This window comes from Bufo bufo, chromosome 1 (genome assembly GCF_905171765.1).
Source record: "Bufo bufo chromosome 1, aBufBuf1.1, whole genome shotgun sequence".
Lineage (NCBI taxonomy): Eukaryota > Metazoa > Chordata > Amphibia > Anura > Bufonidae > Bufo > Bufo bufo.
In genome coordinates this window covers 54,253,060-54,275,392 of record NC_053389.1, presented here as the reverse complement: position 1 = coordinate 54,275,392, position 22,333 = coordinate 54,253,060, and the positions used below count along the sequence as shown (strand labels likewise).

Below are 22,333 nucleotides of genomic sequence, written 5' to 3'. Positions count from 1 at the left end.
CAGACGAGCGCCTGCTCCTTCCTACCAGGTCGGAGACCGTGTATGGTTGTCCACCCGCAACCTCAACCTTCGAGTGCCCACTCCCAAGCTGGCGCCTCGCTTTGTTGGTCCCTTCCGAGTGCTTCGCAGGGTAAACCCGGTAGCCTATGCCCTTGCGCTTCCTCCTGGCATGCGGATCTCTAACGTGTTTCATGTCTCCCTGTTGAAGCCACTGGTGTGTAATCGTTTCACTTCCTCGGTTCCTCGGCCTCGTCCGGTCCGAGTGGGCAATCATGAGGAGTATGAGGTGAGCAATATCCTGGACTCACGCCTGGTCCGCGGTCGGGTGCAGTTTTTGGTCCATTGGCGTGGTTATGGTCCAGAGGAGCGTTCCTGGGTTCCCTCCGCAGATGTCCATGCTCCTGCCTTGCTCCGAGCCTTCCACGCACGCTTCCCTCAGAAACCGTTTTTTGCTCCGCGGAGGAGGGGTCCTTGAGGGGGAGGTACTGTCATGGTCTTACCTTCTTGCTGTTCTCCTTCGTTTGACATGTGCTGGCGGCCATCTTGGTTTCTGGGTTTCTTGTAGCCTTCCACCCTGCGGCTCCTCCTTCCCACTGGGAGGAGCTGGATGCCTAGCTCATATATATAGGAGGTCTGTGGCTTCAGTTCCTTGCTTGGTCCTCCTGTGTTCACATGCTTCTAAGACTGCTGCTGCTTCTGGTTCCTGATCCTGGCTTCGTCTGACTACCCTGCTGGTTCCTGATCCTGGCTTCGTCTGACTACCCTGCTGGTTCCTGATCCTGGCTTCGTCTGACTACCCTTCTGGTTCCTGATCTCTGGCCTCTCAAAGACTCTGCTTCGGTTTCACCATTCGCTTGGACTTTTGCTTTACAGCTTTATTTTCAATAAAGCCTTCTTATTTTCACTTATCTCTTGTTGTACGTCTGGTTCATGGTTCCGTGACATGCTCAGACTGCAAAAAATGTGAAAAAAATAAATGCCGGATCCATTTTTCCGGATGACACCGGAGAGACGGATACGGCATTTCAATGCATTTGTCATACGGATCCTGAGTTTGCATACGTATTGACGGATCCGGCAGGCAGTTCCCGGCGACGGAACTGCCTGCCGGAATCCTCTGCCGCAAGTGTGAAAGTAGCCTTATCTGTATAGAACTTGTTTTTATTGCACTTCTGATTAGATGCAAACTGTATCTCGTTCCTCTGTATTGATACATGTGTGATGACAATAAAGTTGAATCAAATCACATCATGGTATTCAGGGGTGTAGTTATAGGGGAAGCAGCTGCTTTGGGGCCTGAACTTAGAAGGGGCCTGAACCTAGAAGGAAGACTGAAAGATTCTATTGCCAGGGCCCCTCAACATTCATAAATTTGTTGGGGGGCCAATCATTTCTAGTTACGACACTGATGGTATTGCTGGCCTCGCCTACGGTTACTTTCACACTTGCGTTGTTGTTTTCCGGTATTGAGATACAGCAGAGGATCTTAATACCGGAGAAAAAAAAAACACGTTTCTGTTTAGTCCTCATGCATTCTGAATGGAAAGAGATCTGTTCAGGATGCATCAGGACGTCTTCCGTTCCGGCAGCATTCCGTTTTTTTGACCAGACACAAAACCCGCTGCAAGCTGTGGTTTTGTGTCCGCTCATATAAAAAACGGATCCGGTACTAAAAACAATGTAAGTCAATGGTGACGGAGCCTAAAAAAAATGGATCCGTCACCCATGGACTTTCAATGTATTTAGTGACGGATCCGTTTTGATTTCACACAACCGCATCCTAGCGGAACAGATGCCTCCTGATGTGCAAAATCAAAACGGATCTCAATACCGGAATTAACAACGCAAGTGTGAAAGTAGCCCTACTTCTGTAGAACCTGCCTTCTGTCAGTTTGGGCCACACTACAAAATAGGGCCACTATTCCGCCCATGGGGATAACTATTAGATTGGTGGCGACCGCATACCTTATGGAGCCCCCTTTAAATCAATGGAGTGGAAGCTCCATTCATCTCTATGGGAGTTCCGGAAATAGCTGAGCACTGTACACGTCTGTCTCTGGAACTCTAAAAAAGATGAATGGAGGGGCCCCGCAGGGTAAGGGGTCCCCATTCTCATGACTGGTTGCTGTCCTGGCAGGATGAGTGAATGGGCTTTGCTAAGCTCCCAATCACTAATACACTGGTATAAGGTAGAACTGGCTTAGTTGCCCATAGCAACCAATCCGATTCCACCTTTCATTTTTCAGAGCCCCTTTGGAAAATGAAAGGGGGATTCTGATTGGTTGCTATAGGCAACTAAGCCAGATTTGATAAATCTCTCCCTATGTGTGAACTTACAGCGACATAACTGACCGTCACTTTTGGGTGGCATCTGAAGCAATATATTTAGCGCACACTCTGAACGCCGTGGGGCAGTTTTTACGAAAACACCCCCAACATAAAATTATTTGTTGCCTATAACAACCAATCACAGCGCAGCTTTTATCGCACAGTCCACCCAAAAAACATAAGAGCAGCGCTGTGATTGGTTGCCAGGGCTAACGAATAACTTCTGCACATGCGCCTAATTAGGCCGCATACCTATAGGATTACAAAACGTAGAGGGATTTTATGTTGTGCACTTGTCAGTCACTGAACTAAATTGAAAAAACCCCACTAGTAAACACTCAATTACAGCCCCAGCACACTTGCAGTCTCACACCTCCAGCCGTCTCTATCGCCTTTTGTTCGTCTGCGTAATTAGCGAGCCCCGCCCAGGTCTCCGGAAATCCCCGAAGAGCAGCGCCTCAGTCTACAACTCTCGTTCCGAGAATGGACGATCCTCCGCTTAAGCCCCGCCCAGCTCTCCGGAAATTCCCGACGTGCGGCTCTTTAGTCTCTACATCTCATTCCGGAAATAGCCGACGCTTCATTTAAGTCCCGCCCTTTCTTCCGGAAACAGTCGAGGTAGTCGGGTAAGTGTGGAGCCTGCTGCCTCGTTTTCTTCTCCGGGATCGTGCAAGCGGCAAGACGTTTTCAGGAGGCCGCGGTCGTGTGAAGCCCGTCGTCATGTCGGACTTCGACGAGTTCGAGCGACAGCTGAACGAAAATAAGCAAGGTGAGCGACGAGCGGCGGCCGAGGCCTAGTGCGGCCCGGGAGTGTCGCGTCTTTGTCCGTATGGGGCGGTGACGGGGCGATGGGCTGGGGGACAGATGGCGGCCCCGGGGGTGGCGGGCTCACGTGCTGCGCCGAATGGCGGCGCCTCTTCTTCTCCTCCTCAGTGCCTTGTTCTGGCGCCATTACCCCCCGCCCCTTCCCCTGTGAGGCCTAGTGCGGGCGCGGACCTAGACGTCTGCCGGGCGGCGTGCCTCCCGGGATGGCGCCATGTCTCTGCTGGGGCTTGTAGTGCGCCCACGGTTACACACAGGCTTCAGTTATTTAAAGGGCATTTCTATATGTAGGATTAGGGGGGGGGGGTGTAGACCCCCCTAATGATGTAGACCCCCCCCCACAAAAACGTAGGTCCGTGTGTGAATGGAGCCGTAGTATGCATGCATGACCTCTATGTGCATTGTGTGTGGTTTTTCTCCCCCCCCCCCTCTCCTCAATAGAAATGGTTGCTCTCGTCTGCAAGTGTGACCAGGGGCACAAGGACCCATAGGAATGGGGGGGGGGGGGGGGCAATCCATGATAAAAGCGGATGACGCCTCGAAGAAAGATCTGGTTGTGTGCGGGGCCTGGGGGTCAAATCCAACGATTAAAACGTGCTGATGAGGGTAGGATCTAGTGTTGAGCCAACTTGTGTCTAAAGCTCAGGTTATCGAAGAATCGCGTTACGGATTCTAAATGCCGTTATGGTTCGTGGTAGCGGAATCCATAACGCGGTTCTTCGATAACCTTAACTTGAAACCACAAGAGTTCGCTCAACACTAGTAGGATCACATCTCTTCCTGATCGCTGCTGTATGTCTGTGGGACCGGGTGTCGGACCCCCACAGATCTGGGGGATAGGTCATCCATAGGAAAAGCCCCGAGGACCCGTCCCCGCTCCTGACGTGCCTGCTTTAATGGCTCCATGCGTTCCCCATGTCATAACAGTTCTGGAGCATCTGTTATGTGTCTATGTTGTGCCGTTCCTTTATTATTCCCGCTAGAAGTTATGAATGAATTGCTAGCAACCCGTCCTGGAACGTGGGCAGGACTGGCTGTGACCCCTTGCAGAGCCGTCCGAGGGTCCTCACTACTCTCTAGGCCTGTGATTGCGGACCTCCAGCTGTGGTGGAACTACCACTCCCAAGATGCGCTGTTGTCAAGACTCCATAGAAATGGATGGTGCGTGCTGGGAGTCGTGGTTTCACCGGAGGTTAGCCATCGCTGGTCTGGGCACTTGCACATACTACAGACTGGTGAGCGTTCCAGCGAGGCCAGGTGCCCCCCCCCCCCCTTCCCAAGAGCCATTGCAATTGCACGATCTAGCACAGCGGGCGAGGGAGCGCATTGCAGCATGAGATGCTCTGATACTAGCCTCAGGGGGGGTTCCTGGGTGACAATAAGGGCATATCCGGGTTCAGCTCTGAACCCGGACAATCCCTTTAAGTATGCGTGTTTGGTCTCCATCGCAGACCTTAGTGTGTCTCTCCCTAAGTTCACGCATCAGTGATTCCCAGAAGTGCGGACGAGGCCTGAGGGCGATTTCACAAGAGCGAGTCCATTGCAGGAATTGCCCTCGGTATGTGAGTGTGACCCACCGTTCTGGACTTGCAGGATTTATAATGCTGTGTGCCTCTGACCTTACTTCTACAGCCGCCATGCTCAACCTGCGGCTCTCCAGCTGTTATAAAGCTACAACTCCCTTAATGCCCTGCTGATAGCTGTAGGCTGTTTGGGCATGCTGGGAGTTGTAGTTTTGCAACAGCTGGAGGGCTGCAGGTTGAGCATGCCTGTTCTACAGGATCGTACTGACGGCTATAATTCTGTACGCCAAGCACGCAGCATTATAAATCACTAAGTCCAGAGTGGAGGGTCACGCTCAGAGTGCGGTTCCTGTAATGGACTCTCTCCTGTGTCTGAGCTATGGCCGCCTGAGCACAATGTGGTCCTTCTAGTCAGTGCGGTTATCTGTACCCCTGAGACATGGAGTAGTGAGGTGCCACCTTCCATTGCTAATACTACCCAGAAGTCGGGGCACACAACGAGGACTTGTACGGCTGCCTTCACATCAGCACATGGCATTTATCATACAAGACACTTACTGTTATCTCACATATATGTTATTATTGCCAAATTTACCCCCTAACTCCTCCCCCAGTTTTTACGCTGCATAGACAGTAATATACCGAAACGTGCGGACTGTTCCCGATTGGCGTGCTATTACTTTTATGGAATGGTTCATGAAATATCAGCGTTTTTGTGCAAGCACGGCCACCGTTGCTGGTTTGCAGGGTGGTCGTAACCATAGCAGCGTATAATGTAATTGGAAAGTGAATCGAACCAGCAAAGGAGGCAATATGGACAATCACAATACATTAGGAAGTGCCGTGTATTAACTTTCTCTACATGATAAATGCCACTTACTGAAGTGAGACGTCCCCTTTAAGGCTACTTTCACACTTGCGGCGTTTTTGTTGGATCTTGCAGAGTTCAGCAAAAAAAACGCTTCCATTACTGATAATACAACCGCCAGCCTCCGTTATGAACGGATCCGGTTGTATTATCTTTAACATACCTAAGACGGATCCGTCCCCATTGACTTGCATTGAGGGTCATGACAAATCCGTCTTGCTCCACATCCCCGGATGGAAAGCAAACCGCAGCGTGCTGCTCTCAGGTATGAGAATGGAACAGAATGCATTTTGGAGCTTTCCGTTCTGTTCAGGTAACTGATTCTCTCCATAGCGGAGACCGGCTTGGGGGCACCTGTGAAATGTTACTTATTCCCTGATTACCCTTTAAGGGCCCATTCACACAACCTTATTTCTGGGTCCGCATCCATTTAGAGATTTTCATTTCACAGGGCCGCAAAAGGTGCTGTCTGCATCCGTAGTTCAGTACAGAGGCCCAGCAAAGAAAAGGATGTCTCATCGTCCACGGTTCTGGACAAGAATAGGCATTTCTATCCTAGGGCCAGCCGCGTGCGCTCCACAAAATGCAGAACACACACACAGCCAGTATCTGTGTTTTTCGGATCCCCGATTTGTGGACCACAAAACACTTACGGTTGTGTGAATGGACCTTTTTAAAGGGGTTCTCTGGGAATTAAAAAAAAAATACTTAAATATTGCTTTATTATAAATATATTCCCAAATACCTTTCATTAGTTATAATTGCTCCATAGACAAAATGAGCCATCGGGAGAAATAAAATGGCTGCCGTCCTATTAGTACACACAAACCTGTCCTAATCACACAGCAGGACAAGTGACTTCACAGCACTGAGGTAAAGAGCTGCCTCATCCTCCTCTCCTACTTGTCACAGATTATGATCCTAAGTACAGTCGATAAGATTTTCAGCTGAATCTCTGTAGGAATGGGGTTCATAAGGAGACATGAAGTACAGAGAGGAGCTGCAGTGCAGCAGTACTTGTATGCAGTCTCCATTACCACAGCCCCACATTATCAGTCTGTCCTCTCTGTACTTCATGTCTCCTCATGAACCCCATTCCTACAGAGATTTATTTTATAAGCTGTACTCTGGATCATAATCTGTAACAAGTAAAAAAATAAAAATAAATTCTTAATTCTCAGAACTCCTTTAAGGCAGACATGGAATATAGCAGCGCCGCTTCTTTTATCCCCATTAAGGCTACGTCTACACGACGACATTTGTCGCACTGATGTCACGCGACAATTTATATAATGGCAGTCTATGGTGTCGCACTGCAACATTCGAGATGGATTTTTCTGAGACTGTTGCGTCGCAGCATGTTGCAGTGCGACACCATAGACTGCCATTATAAAAATTGCCGTGCAACAAAATGTTGCAGTGTAGTTGTGCCCTATCAAATGTCGTCGTGTAGACGTAGCCTTAGACTTGTGTAGGATTCTCAGCATTTCCAGAAAATACATTTAGAGAATTTCTAGCTTTCTCAGGACAAATTTATGGCAGAACAGTGTTTCCCAGTTATTATATGCACATTGCAGATTTTCTTACAGGGATTTAAGAAATTTGAGAACTTGTATTCCCATAAGGGTCCATTCACACGTCCGTATGTGTTTTGCGGATCCAAAAAAACATGGACACCGGCAATGTGTGTTCCGCATTTTGCGGACCGCACAACGTCGGCACTCTCGTAGAAAATGCCTTTTCTTGTCCGCAATTGCTGACAAAAGTAAAACATGTTCTTTTTATTTTTTTGCGATACGGAACTGTTCGCAAATGTGGATGCGGACAGCACATTCCGTCCCCATTGAAAATGAATGGGTCTGCACCTGTTCTGCAAAATTGTGGAATGGATGCGGACGTGTGAATGGACCCCAAGTGTGGTTTAAGTTCCATCTAAGTAGCTGAATACTTACATGGTGGTATGAAAAAGCCCAATGTCGCCATTTTATTACTGGAAATGTATTACTAGATCATTGGCCATTTATGCAGTCACAGCCGCGGCTCCACGGCCCTGACGCTCTCTGCATTGCAAAAATGTTTTTTTTAAACAACGTAACACCTTTGGTGCAGATTGAAAACTTGCAGCGCGTCCCTCTGTTGCGGATCTCTAAGTTTTAAATCTGCACCAAAGGTCGCCGTGTGCTGGTTTTTTATGCAATGTGTAGTTGAGATTTGCTGGTACTGTACAACATGTGAAAATCCCAGACGGCAAATCTGGAGCTATTCAGACACGTGTGGACTTAGGCTGGGGCATCCCCAACCAATGTGCCTCCAGCTGTTGCAAAACTACAACTCCCCAGCATGCACAAAAGCTGTGCAGGCATGCTGGGAGTTGTAGTTTTGCAACAGCTGGAGGCACATTGGTTTGGAAGCACTGTATATGCCCATTTATTAATTTATTAACCCTTGTACAAAGGAAAAGTAAAGCAGACGTTTTCAGAAGGCCGCGGTCGTGTGAAGCCCGTCGTCATGTCGGACTTCGACGAGTTCGAGCGATTCGAGCGAGAGCTGAACGAAAATAAGCAAGGTGAGCGGCGGCCGAGGCCTAGTGCGGCCCGGGAGTGTCGCGTCTTTGTCCGTATGGGGCGGTGACGGGGCGATGGGCTGGGGAACAGATGGCGGCCCCGGGGATGGCGGGCTCACGTGTTGCGCAAATTGGCGGCGCCTCTTTTTCTTCTCAGTGCCCTGTTCTGGCGCCATTACCCACCCCCCCCCCTGTGAGGCCTAGTGCAGGCGCGGACCTAGACGTCTGCCGGGCGTAGTGCCTCCCGGGATGGCGCCATGTCTCTGCTGGGGCTTGTAGTGCGCCCACGGTTACACACAGGCTTCAGTTATTTAAAGGGCATTTCTTTAAGCGTTTAGTATCTGTAGGATTGGGGGGGGGGGGGGTGTAGGATTGATGATGTAGACCCCCCCCCCCTTCCACAGAAATGTAGGTCCGTGTGTGAATGGAGCCTTAGTGTGCATGCATGACCTCTATGTGCATTGTGTGGTTTTTCTCACCCCCCCATCAATAGAAATGGTTGTTCTGTCTGTAAGTGTGACCAGGGGCACAAGGACCCATAGGAATGAGTGACTGGGGGGGGGTCAATCCGTGATCAAAGCGGATGTCGTGTCGAGGAAAGATCTGGTTGTGTGCGGGGCCTGGGGTTCAATGTCTACGTGGGGTTTGTATGTCCATTAAAACGTGCTGATGAGGGTAGGATCTAGTGTTGAGCCGACTTGTGTCTAAAGCTCAGGTTATCGAAGAATCGCGTTACGGATTCTAAATGCCGTTATGGTCCGTGGTAGCGGAATCCATAACGCGGTTCTTCGATAACCCGAACTTAAACCACAAGTTCGCTCAACACTAGTAGGATCACATCTCTTCCTGATCGCTGCTGTATGTCTGTGGGATCGGGGGGATAGGTCATCCATAGGAAAAGCCCAGAGGACCCGTCCCCGCTCCTGACGTGCCTGCTTTAATGGCTCCATGCGTTCCCCATGTAATAACAGTTCTGGAGCATCTATTCTTATGTGTCTATGTTGTGCCGTTCCTTTATTATTCCCGCTAGAAGTTATGAATGAATTGCTAGCAACCCGTCCTGGAACGTGGGCAGGACTGGCTGTGACCCCTTGCAGAGCCGTCCGAGGGTCCTCACTACTCTCTAGGCCTGTGATTGCGGACCTCCAGCTGTGGTGGAACTACCACTCCCAAGATGCGCTGTTGTCTCCATAGAAATGAATGGTGCGTGCTGGGAGTCGTGGTTTCACCGGAGGTTAGCCATCGCTGGTCTGGGCACTTGCACATACTACAGACTGGTGAGCGTTCCAGCGAGGCCAGGTGCCCCCCCCCCCCCAGCAGCTCTGCAAATGGTTGTAACCAGTCCTGCTCACATTCCATGACAGGACACTGGCAGCCATTTTAAATCCTGGAGAAACCCTTTAAGTGCTGGATATGTGATTGATGCACGTGTCCGTGGGAAATCCCTCCGCGTTACATCTGTGACGGTGTCCCTGAAGATTCCGTGTTTGGTCTGTCCGTTTTTGTCGTCCGTGTCATGTTCCAGAATACCTAGTGTTTTTTACGCACCCATAGACTTAAAGGGGTTGTCCGGGTTTAGAGCTGAACCTGGACAAACCCCCATTTTTCACCCAGGCAGCCCCCCCCCCAACTTGAGCATTGGAGCAGTTCATGCTCTGATGCTCTTTTGCCTTGCGCTAAATCGCGCAGGGCAAAGGCATTTTTAGGAGTTCAGTGACATACCTGGGCTGCATGTCACCGGCACTGATGGGCGGGATTCAGCGCTGCCCTAGCCAGTAAAATGGCTAGGGCAGTGCTAAAACCCCTCCATCTGAGTCGGTGACGTCACTGAACACACTGCCGGGCGGAAGCTTCTGCCCGGCAGTGTTATTGTAAACCAGAGCCATTGCACTTGCACGATCTAGCACAGCGGGCAAGGGAGCACATTGCAGCATGAGATGCTCAGATACTAGCCTCAGGGGGGGTTCCTGGGTGACAATAAGGGTATGTCCGGGTTCAGCTCTGCCGGAGTGCCGTGTATTAACTTTCTCTACATGATAAATGCCATTTACTGAAGTGAGACGTCCCCTTTAAGGCTACTTTCACACTTGCGTTTTTGTTGGATCTTGCAGAGTTCAGCAAAAAAAACGCTTCCATTACTGATAATACAACCGCCAGCCTCCGTTATGAACGGATCCGGTTGTATTATCTTTAACATAGCCAAGACGGATCCGTCACCATTGACTTGCATTGTGGATCATGACAGATCCGTCTTGCTCCACATCCCAGGACGGAAAGCAAACCGCAGCGTGCTGCTCTCAGGTATGAGAACGGAACAGAATGCATTTTGGAGCTTTCCGTTCTGTTCAGGTAACTGATTCTCTCCATAGCGGAGACCGGCTTGGGGGCACCTGTGAAATGTTACTTATTCCCTGATTAACCTTTAAGTAGGGGTGCACCGAAATGAAAATTCTGGTCCGAAACCGAAAATTCAGGATGCCCTTGACCGAAACCGCCTTTTTGCCCAAATACTTTTTTTTTTTTTTAATGATTTTATTAATTCTTTTTCATGAATTTAATAAATCATATATATTGAGAGGGGGATCTGTGGGTGGCGCTGTTATGGAGGGGGGGGATCTGTGGGTGGCGCTGTTATGGAGGGGGGGGATCTGTGGGTGGCGCTGTTATGGAGGGGGGGATCTGTGGGTGGCGCTGTTATGGAGGGGGGGATCTGTGGGTGGCGCTGTTATGGAGAGGGGGATCTGTGGGTGGCTCTGTTATGGAGAGGGGGATCTGTGGGTGGCGCTGTTATGGAGAGGGGGATCTGTGGGTCGCGCTGTTATGGAGAGGGGGATCTGTGGGTGGCGCTGTTATGGAGAGGGGGATCTGTGGGTGGCTCTGTTATGGAGGGGGGGGATCTGTGGGTGGCTCTGTTATGGAGGGGGGGGATCTGTGGGTGGCTCTGTTATGGAGGGGGGGGGATCTGTGGGTGGCTCTGTTATGGAGGGGGGGGGGATCTGTGGGTGGCTCTGTTATGGAGGGGGGGGGGGGGATCTGTGGGTGGCTCTGTTATGGAGGGGGGGGGATCTGTGGGTGGCTCTGTTATGGAGGGGGGGGGGATCTGTGGGTGGCTCTGTTATGGAGGGGGGGGGATCTGTGGGTGGCTCTGTTATGGAGGGGGGGGGATCTGTGGGTGGCTCTGTTATGGAGGGGGGGGGGATCTGTGGGTGGCTCTGTTATGGAGGGGGGGGGGATCTGTGGGTGGCTCTGTTATGGAGGGGGGGGGGATCTGTGGGTGGCTCTGTTATGGAGGGGGGGGGGGATCTGTGGGTGGCTCTGTTATGGAGGGGGGGGGATCTGTGGGTGGCTCTGTTATGGAGGGGGGGGGATCTGTGGGTGGCTCTGTTATGGAGGGGGGGGATCTGTGGGTGGCTCTGTTATGGAGGGGGGGGGATCTGTGGGTGGCTCTGTTATGGAGGAGGGGGGATCTGTGGGTGGCTCTGTTATGGAGGGGGGGGGGATCTGTGGGTGGCTCTGTTATGGAGGGGGGGGGATCTGTGGGTGGCTCTGTTATGGAGGGGGGGGTGATATGTGCACTGTTATGGGCATAACAGTGCACAGATTCCCCCCCCCCCTCCCCATAGCAGTGCCATAGACCGATCCCCCTACCCATAACAGCCCCGGCCCTGCTGCTCACAGCAGACTAATCACTCACTGCATCTTTATTTTACCTTACAATCGTGACGCTCCAGTAACAACTCTGCAGGCAGAGCGGAGGGCGGCGTAATGTCACTTACTCACGTGACGCACCTGCTCCGCCCACTTTATGAATGAAGGAGGCGGAGCAGGCGCGTCACGTGAGTAAGTGACGTTACGCCGCCCTCCGCTCTGCCTGCAGAGTTGTTACTGGAGCGTCACGATTGTAAGGTAAAATAAAGATGCAGTGACTTAAAGTAAACCGCCCGGCGCCCGCCCGCAGATGGTGAGCTACTTGGTGGGTGACAAATCCCACACCCCATATTTTCGGCCGATATGTAACAATATCGGCCGAAATGGATTAGGTACATTTTCGGCTGCCGGAATTTCGGTGCACCCCTACCTTTAAGGGTCCATTCACACAACCTTATTTCTGGATCCGCATCTGTTTAGCAATTTTCATTTCACGGCGCCGCAAAAGGTGCTGTCTGCATCTGTAGTTTAGTACAGAGGCCCAGCAAAAAAAGGATGTCTCATCGTCCACGGTTCTGGACAAGAATAGGCATTTCTATCCTAGGGCCAGCCGCGTGCGCTCCACAAAATGCAGAACACACACAGCCAGTATCTGTCTTTTTCGGATCCCCGGTTTGTGGACCCCAAAACACTTACGGTTGTGTGAATGGACCTTTAAAGGCGTTCTCTGGGAATTAAAAAAATACTTAAATATTGCTTTATTATAAATATATTCCTAAATACCTTTCATTAGTTATAATTGCTCCATAGACAAAATGAGCCATCGGGAGAAATAAAATGGCTGCCGTCCTATTAGTACACACAAACCTGTCCTAATCACACAGCAGGACAAGTGACTTCACAGCACTGAGGTAAAGAGCTGCCTCATCCTCCTCTCCTACTTGTCACAGATTATGATCCTAAGTACAGTCGATAAGATTTTCAGCTGAATCTCTGTAGGAATGGGGTTCATAAGGAGACATGAAGTACAGAGAGGAGCTGCAGTGCAGCAGTACTTGTATGCAGTCTCCATTACCACAGCCCCACATTATCAGTCTGTCCTCTCTGTACTTCATGTCTCCTCATGAACCCCATTCCTACAGAGATTTCTTATAAGCTGTACTCAGGATCATAATCTGTAACAAGTAAAAAAAAAAAAATCTTAATTGCCAGAGAACTCCTTTAAGGCAGACATGGAATATAGCAGCGCCGCTTCTTTTATCCCCGTTCAGACTTGTGTAGGATTCTCAGCATTTCCAGAAAATACATTTAGAGAATTTCTAGCTTTCTCAGGACAAATTTATGGCAGAACAGTGTTTCCCAGTTATTATATGCACAGTGCAGATTTACTTATGGGGATTTAAGAAATTTCAGAACTTGTATCCCCGTAAGGGTCCTTTTACACGTCCGTATGCGTTTTGCGGATCCACAAAACATGGACACCGGCAATGTGTGTTCCGCATTTTGCGGACCGCACAACGCCGGCACTCATAGAAAATGCCTTTTCTTGTCCGCAATTGCAGACAAAAATAGGACATGTTCTGTTCTATTTTCATTTGTAATTTTATTTTTTTTGCGATACGGAAGTGTCCGCAAATGTGGATGCGGACAGCACATTCCGGCCCCATTGAAAATGAATGGGTCCGCTCCTGTTCTGCAAAATTAGAATGGATGCGGACCCGTTTTGCGGGCGTGTAAATGGACCCCAAGTGTGGTTTAAGTTCCATCTAAGTAGCTGAATACTTACAAGGGGGTATGAAAAAGCCCAATGTCACCGTTTTACTACTGGAAATGTATTACTAGATTCTTGGCCATTTATGCAGTCACAGCCTTGGCTCCACGGCTCTGACGCTCTCTGCATTGAAAAAAAAATATATTTTTTAAACACAACGTAAAGTAACCTTTGGTGCAGATTTAAAACTTGCACCGCGTCGCTCTGTTGCGGATCTCCAAGTTTTAAATCTGCACCAAAGGTTACTTTATGCTGTTTTTTTTATGCAATGTGTAGTTGAGATTTGCTGGTACTGTACAACACGTGAAAATCCCTATTCACATGCAGCAGAGAATTTCTGCACAGGTTTTTCTCTGCAGAATGGAATAAAATCAGCCTTGGAAACACTGCAAGTTGCGTGCTTCTTATTGCACAGTGTTGGCCCCAGTAAATGTTAATGGGGCTAATATTTGTATGAAGCTGCTGTGGAAGTACACCTTGGATTTTATAACGCTGCTTTTAGGAGGCAAGTTGGGGTTTTACGAAGACTGACAGTAAGCCACGCTTAAAAAATAAATAAAATAAAAACAGCGCTTGTGCAAAAAAATTAAACTTTTTGACACCAAAAAAGTGGTGCCTATGGAGGGGTAAGATGTAGAGGAAGAAAATCCCTTTATTGTCCCTCAGTGGGGACATTTTGGCACAACAGGAGCAAAATAAGAGTAATTAGAAATTAAAGAGTAAAATACAAGAAAAACATAACACAATTTACTTTAAAAATTCACTACTGGGTTTCTGGGAACAGTGGTGGCTATAAATCCTAACCGCTGCTGGGAGGAAGGACCTCCGGCAACGTTCCTTCGTGCATCTAGAATGTAACTTTATTTACAGCACCGCCGTCTGGTACTGGATGCGGGGATCTAGGAGACATAGGCCATAATCTGAGAGACATAACAAAAAAATGTGATTTGTGGAGCATCTGACACTCGGGACCCCTGCGATCAGCTGTTTGAGAAGGCACCAGCGCTCGCAGTAGTGCCGCTGCCTTCTCACAAGCACAGCACCGTCCATTGTATAGTGGCCGTGCTTGGTATCGCACTCGGCCCCGTTCACTTGAATGCGACTGAGCTGCGCCAAGGCCACGTGACCGATGAACGTGTCGTTACTGGCCTAGGAAAAACTGAAAGGACTGATCGGTGGGGGTTCCAGGTGTTCGACCTACCCACAGGATAGTAAAAAATAAATAAATCTGTAAACCCCTTTTAAGCGGCTCCATCAAAACTCAACTGTTGGTGATATGTCGAGGGCAGTGGTTATACCCTGAGACACTCGGGATAAAAAAAGACATCTGGCACAGCATTCAAGTAACCGGCTCTCTAGGCATCAAAGTAATAGGTAGTGAGGACATCGTGCAGTCCAATGCGGGAAACAGATATTACAGTATAAAATGTAGGTAATTAGTAATAAACACTGCTAGGCCCTAGCAGCGCCTCATTCCACATACAGCAACGGTAGGTTAAGGGGTTAATTTGAAGCGTAATCATGAATCCACTTGGATTGTGCATCAATAAGGCTGGGTTCACATGAGCGGATGCCGTGCATGGCATCCGCTCCGTGAAAGAGTGCCACGCATGGCATCCGCTCATGTGAACCCAGCCTAAGGCTACTTTCACATTTCTTTGTTCAGTCCGATACACGCTGTATTTCCTGGACCGAACCAGCAGCAACAGAATCACTTGTAATGCTGTGAGTTCCTGCCTGGCCGCGGCTCCGCTGTACTGGGATTATGCTGTGACTACAGTACAGTAGACCTGCCGTCAGACAGGAACTCATAGCATTCTAAGTCTTTATGATGCTGTGAGTTTAGTCAGAGAAGCGGTATTCACTCCAGAAAACATGACCATCACATGAAGTGTTTCCCAGACTGAACAGGAAATTATTACATCGCATGATTTTTGGGAGCAAGGCACGTTCCCGATAATTGAGCCCATGCACGAGTCATTTGTCGGCTGATTGACATCTCTTAACCCGACCTCTTTCATCCTGATATCGGCTGTCATCTCCCGGAGTAATCCGAGATTTGCTGCCGCCGATGAGCAGATTCCTCCCACATTCACTTTGCATTGGCCTGTGTAATCAGGCCGGAGCAAACGAGCGCCGATAGATGTGTTTTCCATCAGCACTGGCCGTAATGTGATAGAATGACTTGCTATGTTAGTGAGTGTTTTACTAAGGTCTCCTGCACACGTGTGCTGCCCGTTGCTGTATTGCGGACGGCATTTGCGCATCTGCAATACACGGGCGCCGTTCCGTGGGCATTCCGCATCACTGATGCGGACCCATTCACTTCATAATTTTAATTTTAGAGCGACATTAATTCCAATGCACTGTAAATCGAAGAGGGGCTTCACATACATTATAAGAAAAGACACGTACAATGAGCTTGAAACTAGTAACAGACTGGTACAGAGGGGGAGAGGACCCTGCCCACAAGAGCTTACAATCCATAAGGAAAGAACACTAAGAGTAAAAGCTGCTCGTCTGGCTGAGTGCTGCTGGCAGCATGCTCATTGCAGGTTCCTGAAGAGTTGGGTTTTCAGGTTAGTTTTGAAGGTTTGCATGTTGGGGGAGAGTCTGATGTGCGGGGGTAGTGCATGGAAGAAAGCTTGCAGATTGTGTGAGGAACGGACAAGAGGAGATCTTGCGCGGATCGGAGACTACGTGTGCGGGATGTATCTGGGTAGCAGGTCAGATGTACGGAGGGGGAAGGTTGTGGACGGCCTTTGTAGTAAGCACTTATCGTCTATCCTCTGCATCCGCTTTCATTAACATAGATTTGTGAGGTTTCCAGGTTGCTTATTTGTAAAATTTAAATTGTTTCCTGCAATAACCTATTTTTTTTTTTTATTTTTTTTTTCCCTGAACTACTTAGAGCGGGACAAGGAGAACCGCCACCGGAAACGTAGTCATAGTCGTTCGAGAAGTCGTGAGCGAAAGCGGCGAAGTCGTAGCAGAGAGAGAAGAGCAAGAGAACAGCGCAGTGGATCCAGGGACCGCAGGAGGCGCAGGTGATTATTTTTTTTAACTTGTGTACTAAAGAATCAGGCCATGTCTCCAAGATGGAACACAAGCTCATGCTTATTCAGACTTGAGGTTAAAGTTTTTTTTTTTTTCTCCAGTTTATTTAATAACTATTTCCCCCTTAGGGGCTAGAACCTGGGATCTTTTGATCCCTTGTCCTATTCACCCTAATTGATCTCTATTAGGGTGAATAGGGCCTCACACTCTCCCTGCTGCCCTGTGCATAGTGCACACAGGAGCAGGGAGCTGACTATGGCAGCGAGGGCTTCTGTAGAGTCCTGGCTGCCATGGTAACTGATCGGAGCCCCAGGATTTCGGTCCATTCACACGTCCGCAATTTCGTTCAGCATTTTGGGGCAGCACTGATCCGGAATTGCGGATCCGCAATTCCGTTCCCCAAAAAAATAGAACATGTCCTATTCTTGTCCGCAATTGCAGAATGCACATCGCTGATGTCCGTGTTTTGTGGATCTGCAAAACGCACACTGACGTGTGAATGGAGCCTTACACTGCTGGGGCACCGATCAGAAGCTGCCACTGCCACCAATGATTTTAATACTGGGGGAGGTGCACTGCGCCGCCAATGATTAACCTTTAATACAGGAGGCGGGTACTGGCAGCAGATAAGCGGCAGTTAACCCCTCAGGTGATCGCAGCTCCCTATCAGAGGCAGGGTGGCGGCTATGCGATTATGCTGTCAACACCTGCCTCCTGTATTAAAAGTTAAAGGGCGTGACCGGAAGTCAAGAAGTGAGGCTGAAAGTCTGCACAGCTCCGCTCGTGACTGCACAATCCAGGGACATACACCCCGTCCTGAAAGTGGCATCCCTGCAACCTGGCCATCCGGTGTTTGTGAGTGCCCCGAGACGGCAGATACAGACGTGGCCTACCTGGTGTATAACATCCACTGCACACGTGGACATCAGCTGCCTCAGCACTGTGAAGGGCTCCGGAGCGGATTTTGGGTCTCTTCAAAGAGGTAGTGGGTAGATGACCTTCTCCCCGCCACCACGGGCCCTCTCCCGACGCTCCAAAACATACCGCGATGTCCTCTGCTCCTTTGAGTCCTCAGTCAGCCGGCACGACACATGACCCCACTGCCGGGCTTAGAAAAATCAGGCCCTACCCGGGGTTAGCCGACTAGCGGTAGCCAGGACTTCTCCATACCTGGCATTTGTCACCCTCCCCACCTCACACTAGGATGGGCTGATTCCGCAGGGGTGTGGGGTGCCTGCCAGAGGTCGGGACTTGTGCACCAACTAGTTATAGCAGTGCCCACATGGTTGGTACCAAGAAAAGCTCTAGATTCGGCTCACCTCAAAAGGGGAAAACATCAACTCGGAGGCCTACGTCGCTATTTTACATCGAGCGATAAACCAAGAGAAACCCCAAAACTAAACATCAGTGTGCTGCCGTTTGTCCCAGCTTCATATCAACCCCCCCAGCATCTGCTCTGATACAAGGAGACACAGCAGTTTCAGCACTGGCGGCAAGACCACCAGATACCTACATCAAACAATCCTCGGCTTTCAACAACGGCTCAGATGGGTCCCAAGACTAACCGCCACACGGCGAATCCTCCCTCGTCACCATCTTCAGAGCCCTCCATTCCTCAGAACGCCACCTCATCTCCAAGCAGAAAAGGCTCCACAAGCACAGACCCTATAAAAGAACAGTGGGACTGGAAGGAACATATGAAACTTCTTCCCACAAGGCAAGAAATGGAGAAATTCATTGAAAGATTGGAAACCTCCTATAAACAAGAACTGTCTGTAATCACAGAGAATATACAAGCCGTAGAGGAAAGAGTAGAAGAGATGGCTACTATACAAGATCGTACCGCTGTGAGAGACCGTCATATCTGCCAACTATACAGATTACACGATGATATTGAGAACAGAAATAGAAGGAACAATATCAGAATAAGCTCTTCCTGAAGCTACTAAAACAGAGGACTTGATCCCTACACTTCAAGGCCTATTCAGTTCCATACTAGAGAAACCGGTTTCGGAGCGCCTGGAAATAAAGCGACGTATGGAGCTCAGAGACCCAGAGGACTTGGATCCCTTTCTCAAAGCGCTTGACCTACCATCTCTTCACCTACCGGAATGGCAATGCATTCCTCTATTACCATCCGGTCCACCCTTCTGAAGAAATAGACCGGATTCTATGAGACAACAATATGGCAACCACTGCACCTGAATCCGTAACCTAACTCTCTGGTGTTATGGTTTCATTGCAGTGTTTTATGTATACCTTTTTTAGAAGGGAGTCGATAAAGTGGCTCACCCCCCTATAGCTATGCTATAGCTATAGGTGCTTAAACCTAAAATTGAATCGCCCTATTCAATACAGAAACTCTAAACAAATTTGAATGGATAGGTAAGCACTCAACCACCATGGAGCAGGCACTATTTAATGAGATATAGGTACAATAAAAATGGAATAAAATACACTCGAAAATTACTAAAATAGTGTAAAACTAAAGCACACTGTATAGAAATAAGGTGCAGGTTAAATACACGTTCCAGCAGATATGTCCTTTTCAACTGATATCAATGTTGAATGGCCGACACCTGTATCCTTTGATGTAACGTTACATACAAAAAATCGCGAAAAGCTTAAAAATAAATAAAATTTGCAAAATAAATCACAAGTAGCAATAGTCCTATATTCAGTTGATATAGCATGTCAGTGGTTGCCACTAGAATCGCATGTGGAATCTTTCATAGAATCTGTATCCAGCACCAGACGCGTTTTGAAGTCTAGCTGACCTCTTCCTCAGTGGTTATACTCTGTATGCTTAGATCCCACTCTTTATACTCTAATAGGTGGTAAGTAAATTCTGGAAAACAGATTCCCAGGAGAGCCATTTGGTCTTAGATAAATCACCGATTAATGGATTTCAAAAAAGAGGCAAAATCTTTTTTTGGATGTAACGTTACATCAAAGGATACAGGTGCCGGCCATTCAACATTGATATCAGTTGAAAAGGACATATCTGCTGGAACGTGTTTTTAACCTGCACCTTATTTCTATATTTTAGTAATTTTAGAGTGTATTTTATTCCATTTTTATTGTACCTATATCTTATATTAAATATTGTGCCTGCTCCATGGTGGTGGAGTACTTACCTACCCATTCAAATTTGTTTTATGTATACCTGCCCATACTTAGGAGTCCTCACACCTGAGGTTGACCTCCACTGTTAGAGACATTTTAGGGCTCAGTTACCCTCAGGCTAGGGGTTAGTTATAGTCTTTCCTCCAGATTGCATTGATTATAGGATTCTCTCTCATTTGCTAGTTTAATCTACATTCCTAATTTGGTTGAAATTATATGTAATTGGCTTACTTATAGCTTACTAGTTGATACAGTTTGTGATGCTACCCGGGCTCTGAGTAGGCGCCCTGCCCTGTTGGGCTAGCTTACACCCAATCTTTAATCAGCCTTTATACACTTTGCAGTGCTATAGGCCCGATAACTTTAGGGTTTATTGTACTAGTTTGTCTTCCCCTTATCCCCGTCCTTTCTTCTTCTCCATCCTTACCCCCTGTTCCTACTCCATCCCTACCCCCTTTCTTTCCCTCCCTTCCACCCCCTCCTATAAACTAGTATATTTTCTCTGCCGTATTAGTCACCATAACACAGGGCTTGACAAATTTCCTTGGAATCTAGGAGCGAGCTTAAAAAAAAGTGCAGAGCCGCATCATAAAGCCCCCAGTAGATGCCCCCATAGTGCTCCTTCCCCTGTTCTCCATAGTGCCCCCATAATGTGCCAGTATATAGAGCCCCCATAGTGCTTTCCATGTTGTGCTGTATATAGGGCCACCATAGTGCCCCCCATGTTGTGCCAGTATATAGGGCCACCATAGTGCCCCCCATGTTGTGCCAGTATATAGGGCCCCCATAGTGCTTCCCCTCTTCGCCATAGTGCCCTCCCATATTGTGCCAGTATATAGGGCCACCATAGTGCCAGTATATAGGGCCCCCATAGTGCTTCCCCTCTTCGCCATAGTGCCCCCCGTATTGTGCCAGTATATAGGGCACCCACCCACTTTCTTGCCACAGTATACTATAAATAATAAAAACAATAAAATCATATACCTACCTTATGCTGCTGTCAGTGTTGCGATGCAGGCCTCTTCCGGCCCGTGTCCAGCTCTGTACAGTTCAGGCGGCGCAATGTTATCATTGCGCCGCCTGCACTGGCTTCTAATAGGCTACAGGCCTAGAGCCTGTAGCCTCAGAGGAACGGGCAAGGGACACTCCTCTCCCTTGCTCCTTCGCACCATTCATCTGTATCGCTGTCCTGAGGACAGCGATACAGATGAATATGGAGGTGAGCGCTTGGACGCGCTCATCTCCACTCCTGCTGCCTCCGAACAGAATGGGACCCCCCCTGCGGCGCTCCGCACCCGTTGCCCCGTGCACCTTTGAAAACGGCTGACAAATTCCTGATCGCCATGGCGACATGGGATTTGACGAGCCCTGTCATAACACATATTCTGGCCTTGTTCTTGGTCACCAGAAGCCATTCCTGAAACAACTTTAGCTTACCTGTGTACTACTGTCTCGCAAGCACCTACATATACGTAGTGTCGGCAAAGTATCTCTGACAATTATTGCTCTCAATCTTGTGGTAATCTAGTATATCACTGTAATATCCACCTTCCAATCATCCTTAGGGTCCCTGTTAGTATACATAATGCTACCACCTGGTGTCAGATTTGCCCCTTGGAATGTCAGAGGCCTGAATATTCCGGAGAAATGATCCAAGATCCTGTATGCTATGCATAGAGAGGGTGCAGATCATACTCCTCCTTCAAGAAACTCATTTTAGATCAGATCAAGTTCCAAATATGTCGACCAAACATTTTACCTATTGGGCATAGAGACCCCTTTCGATTTTGATTCATAATTAGTGCTATATTGCTCTACATAAATCTCCTCCTTATACCTTTTTAGATCTCCAGAAAGACCCTCATGGGAGAATCCTGTTCCTGAAGTTGAAGAACCGCGAGAGAAAGTACACCATTGGTAACTTATACCTCCCCAATGTGAGACAGTGTAAAGCACTTAGGAGTATCCTAGCACAACTGGATAGGTTTGCAGAAGGGATCATGTTATTAGGGGGAGACTTCAATATAGTTTGGGTGCCTTCACTTGATTCCTCTTTGGGTAGAACAGGGGTCCCGAAATCTGCAACGATGAGATCGCAACATTCACTTATCTCAAGGCAGTTAGTAGACATGGTGCATCCTACATCCCAAAGAGAGAGATTACACCTATTTCTCCCCATCACACCTCTCCTACAGCAGAATAGATATGTTCTTTATATCTCATCATGTGCCAACGTTCCAACCGTCCTCACATATTGGCACCCTGACATGGTCAGATCACGCCCCGGTGTTCCTCACTATGGACTGCCAGATCTAACAGCTAAAGAGTGGACGTGGCGTCTAAATGAAACCTTGCTTAGAGATGGGGTATGTCAAACTGATACAGCTTCCGGCATAAAAAAAATTCTGGAAATACACTCGTCAGACAATACCTCCCTTCCTATACAATGGGAAGCTCTGAAGTGTGTAATTAGAGCGGTTTTGATCAAGAATGGGACTAGGCTCAAAAAAGAGAAAGCAAGCAAGATTTCACGCTTTTGGGTACAAGTGGCAGATTTAGAAAGATCACTAAACCGACAAACTCTTACTGACCTTACTACACTTAGGGAGCAATTACAGGGGTTACTC

At 48.5% G+C, this 22,333-nt stretch overlaps 1 protein-coding gene across 6 annotated transcripts in view; it reads left to right on the top strand.

Moving 5' to 3' along the window:
- The first annotated feature begins 2,924 nt into the window (after positions 1 to 2,924).
- Positions 2,925 to 22,333, top strand: part of U2AF2 (U2 small nuclear RNA auxiliary factor 2) — a 54,567-nt gene continuing 35,158 nt past the window's right edge. For 2 of the 6 annotated variants that reach the window (XM_040424101.1, XM_040424118.1), the window contains exons 1-3: positions 8,000 to 8,107; positions 16,435 to 16,570; positions 21,552 to 21,623. In XM_040424101.1, the coding sequence (XP_040280035.1) occupies positions 8,050 to 8,107; positions 16,435 to 16,570; positions 21,552 to 21,623 (266 nt within the window). In that variant the 5' untranslated portion in view covers positions 8,000 to 8,049. Of the gene's footprint in view, positions 3,098 to 7,999; positions 8,108 to 16,434; positions 16,571 to 21,551; positions 21,624 to 22,333 lie in introns of those variants that run through there. The other 4 variants (XM_040424110.1, XM_040424132.1, XM_040424124.1 and 1 more) reach the window with 4 other exon arrangements.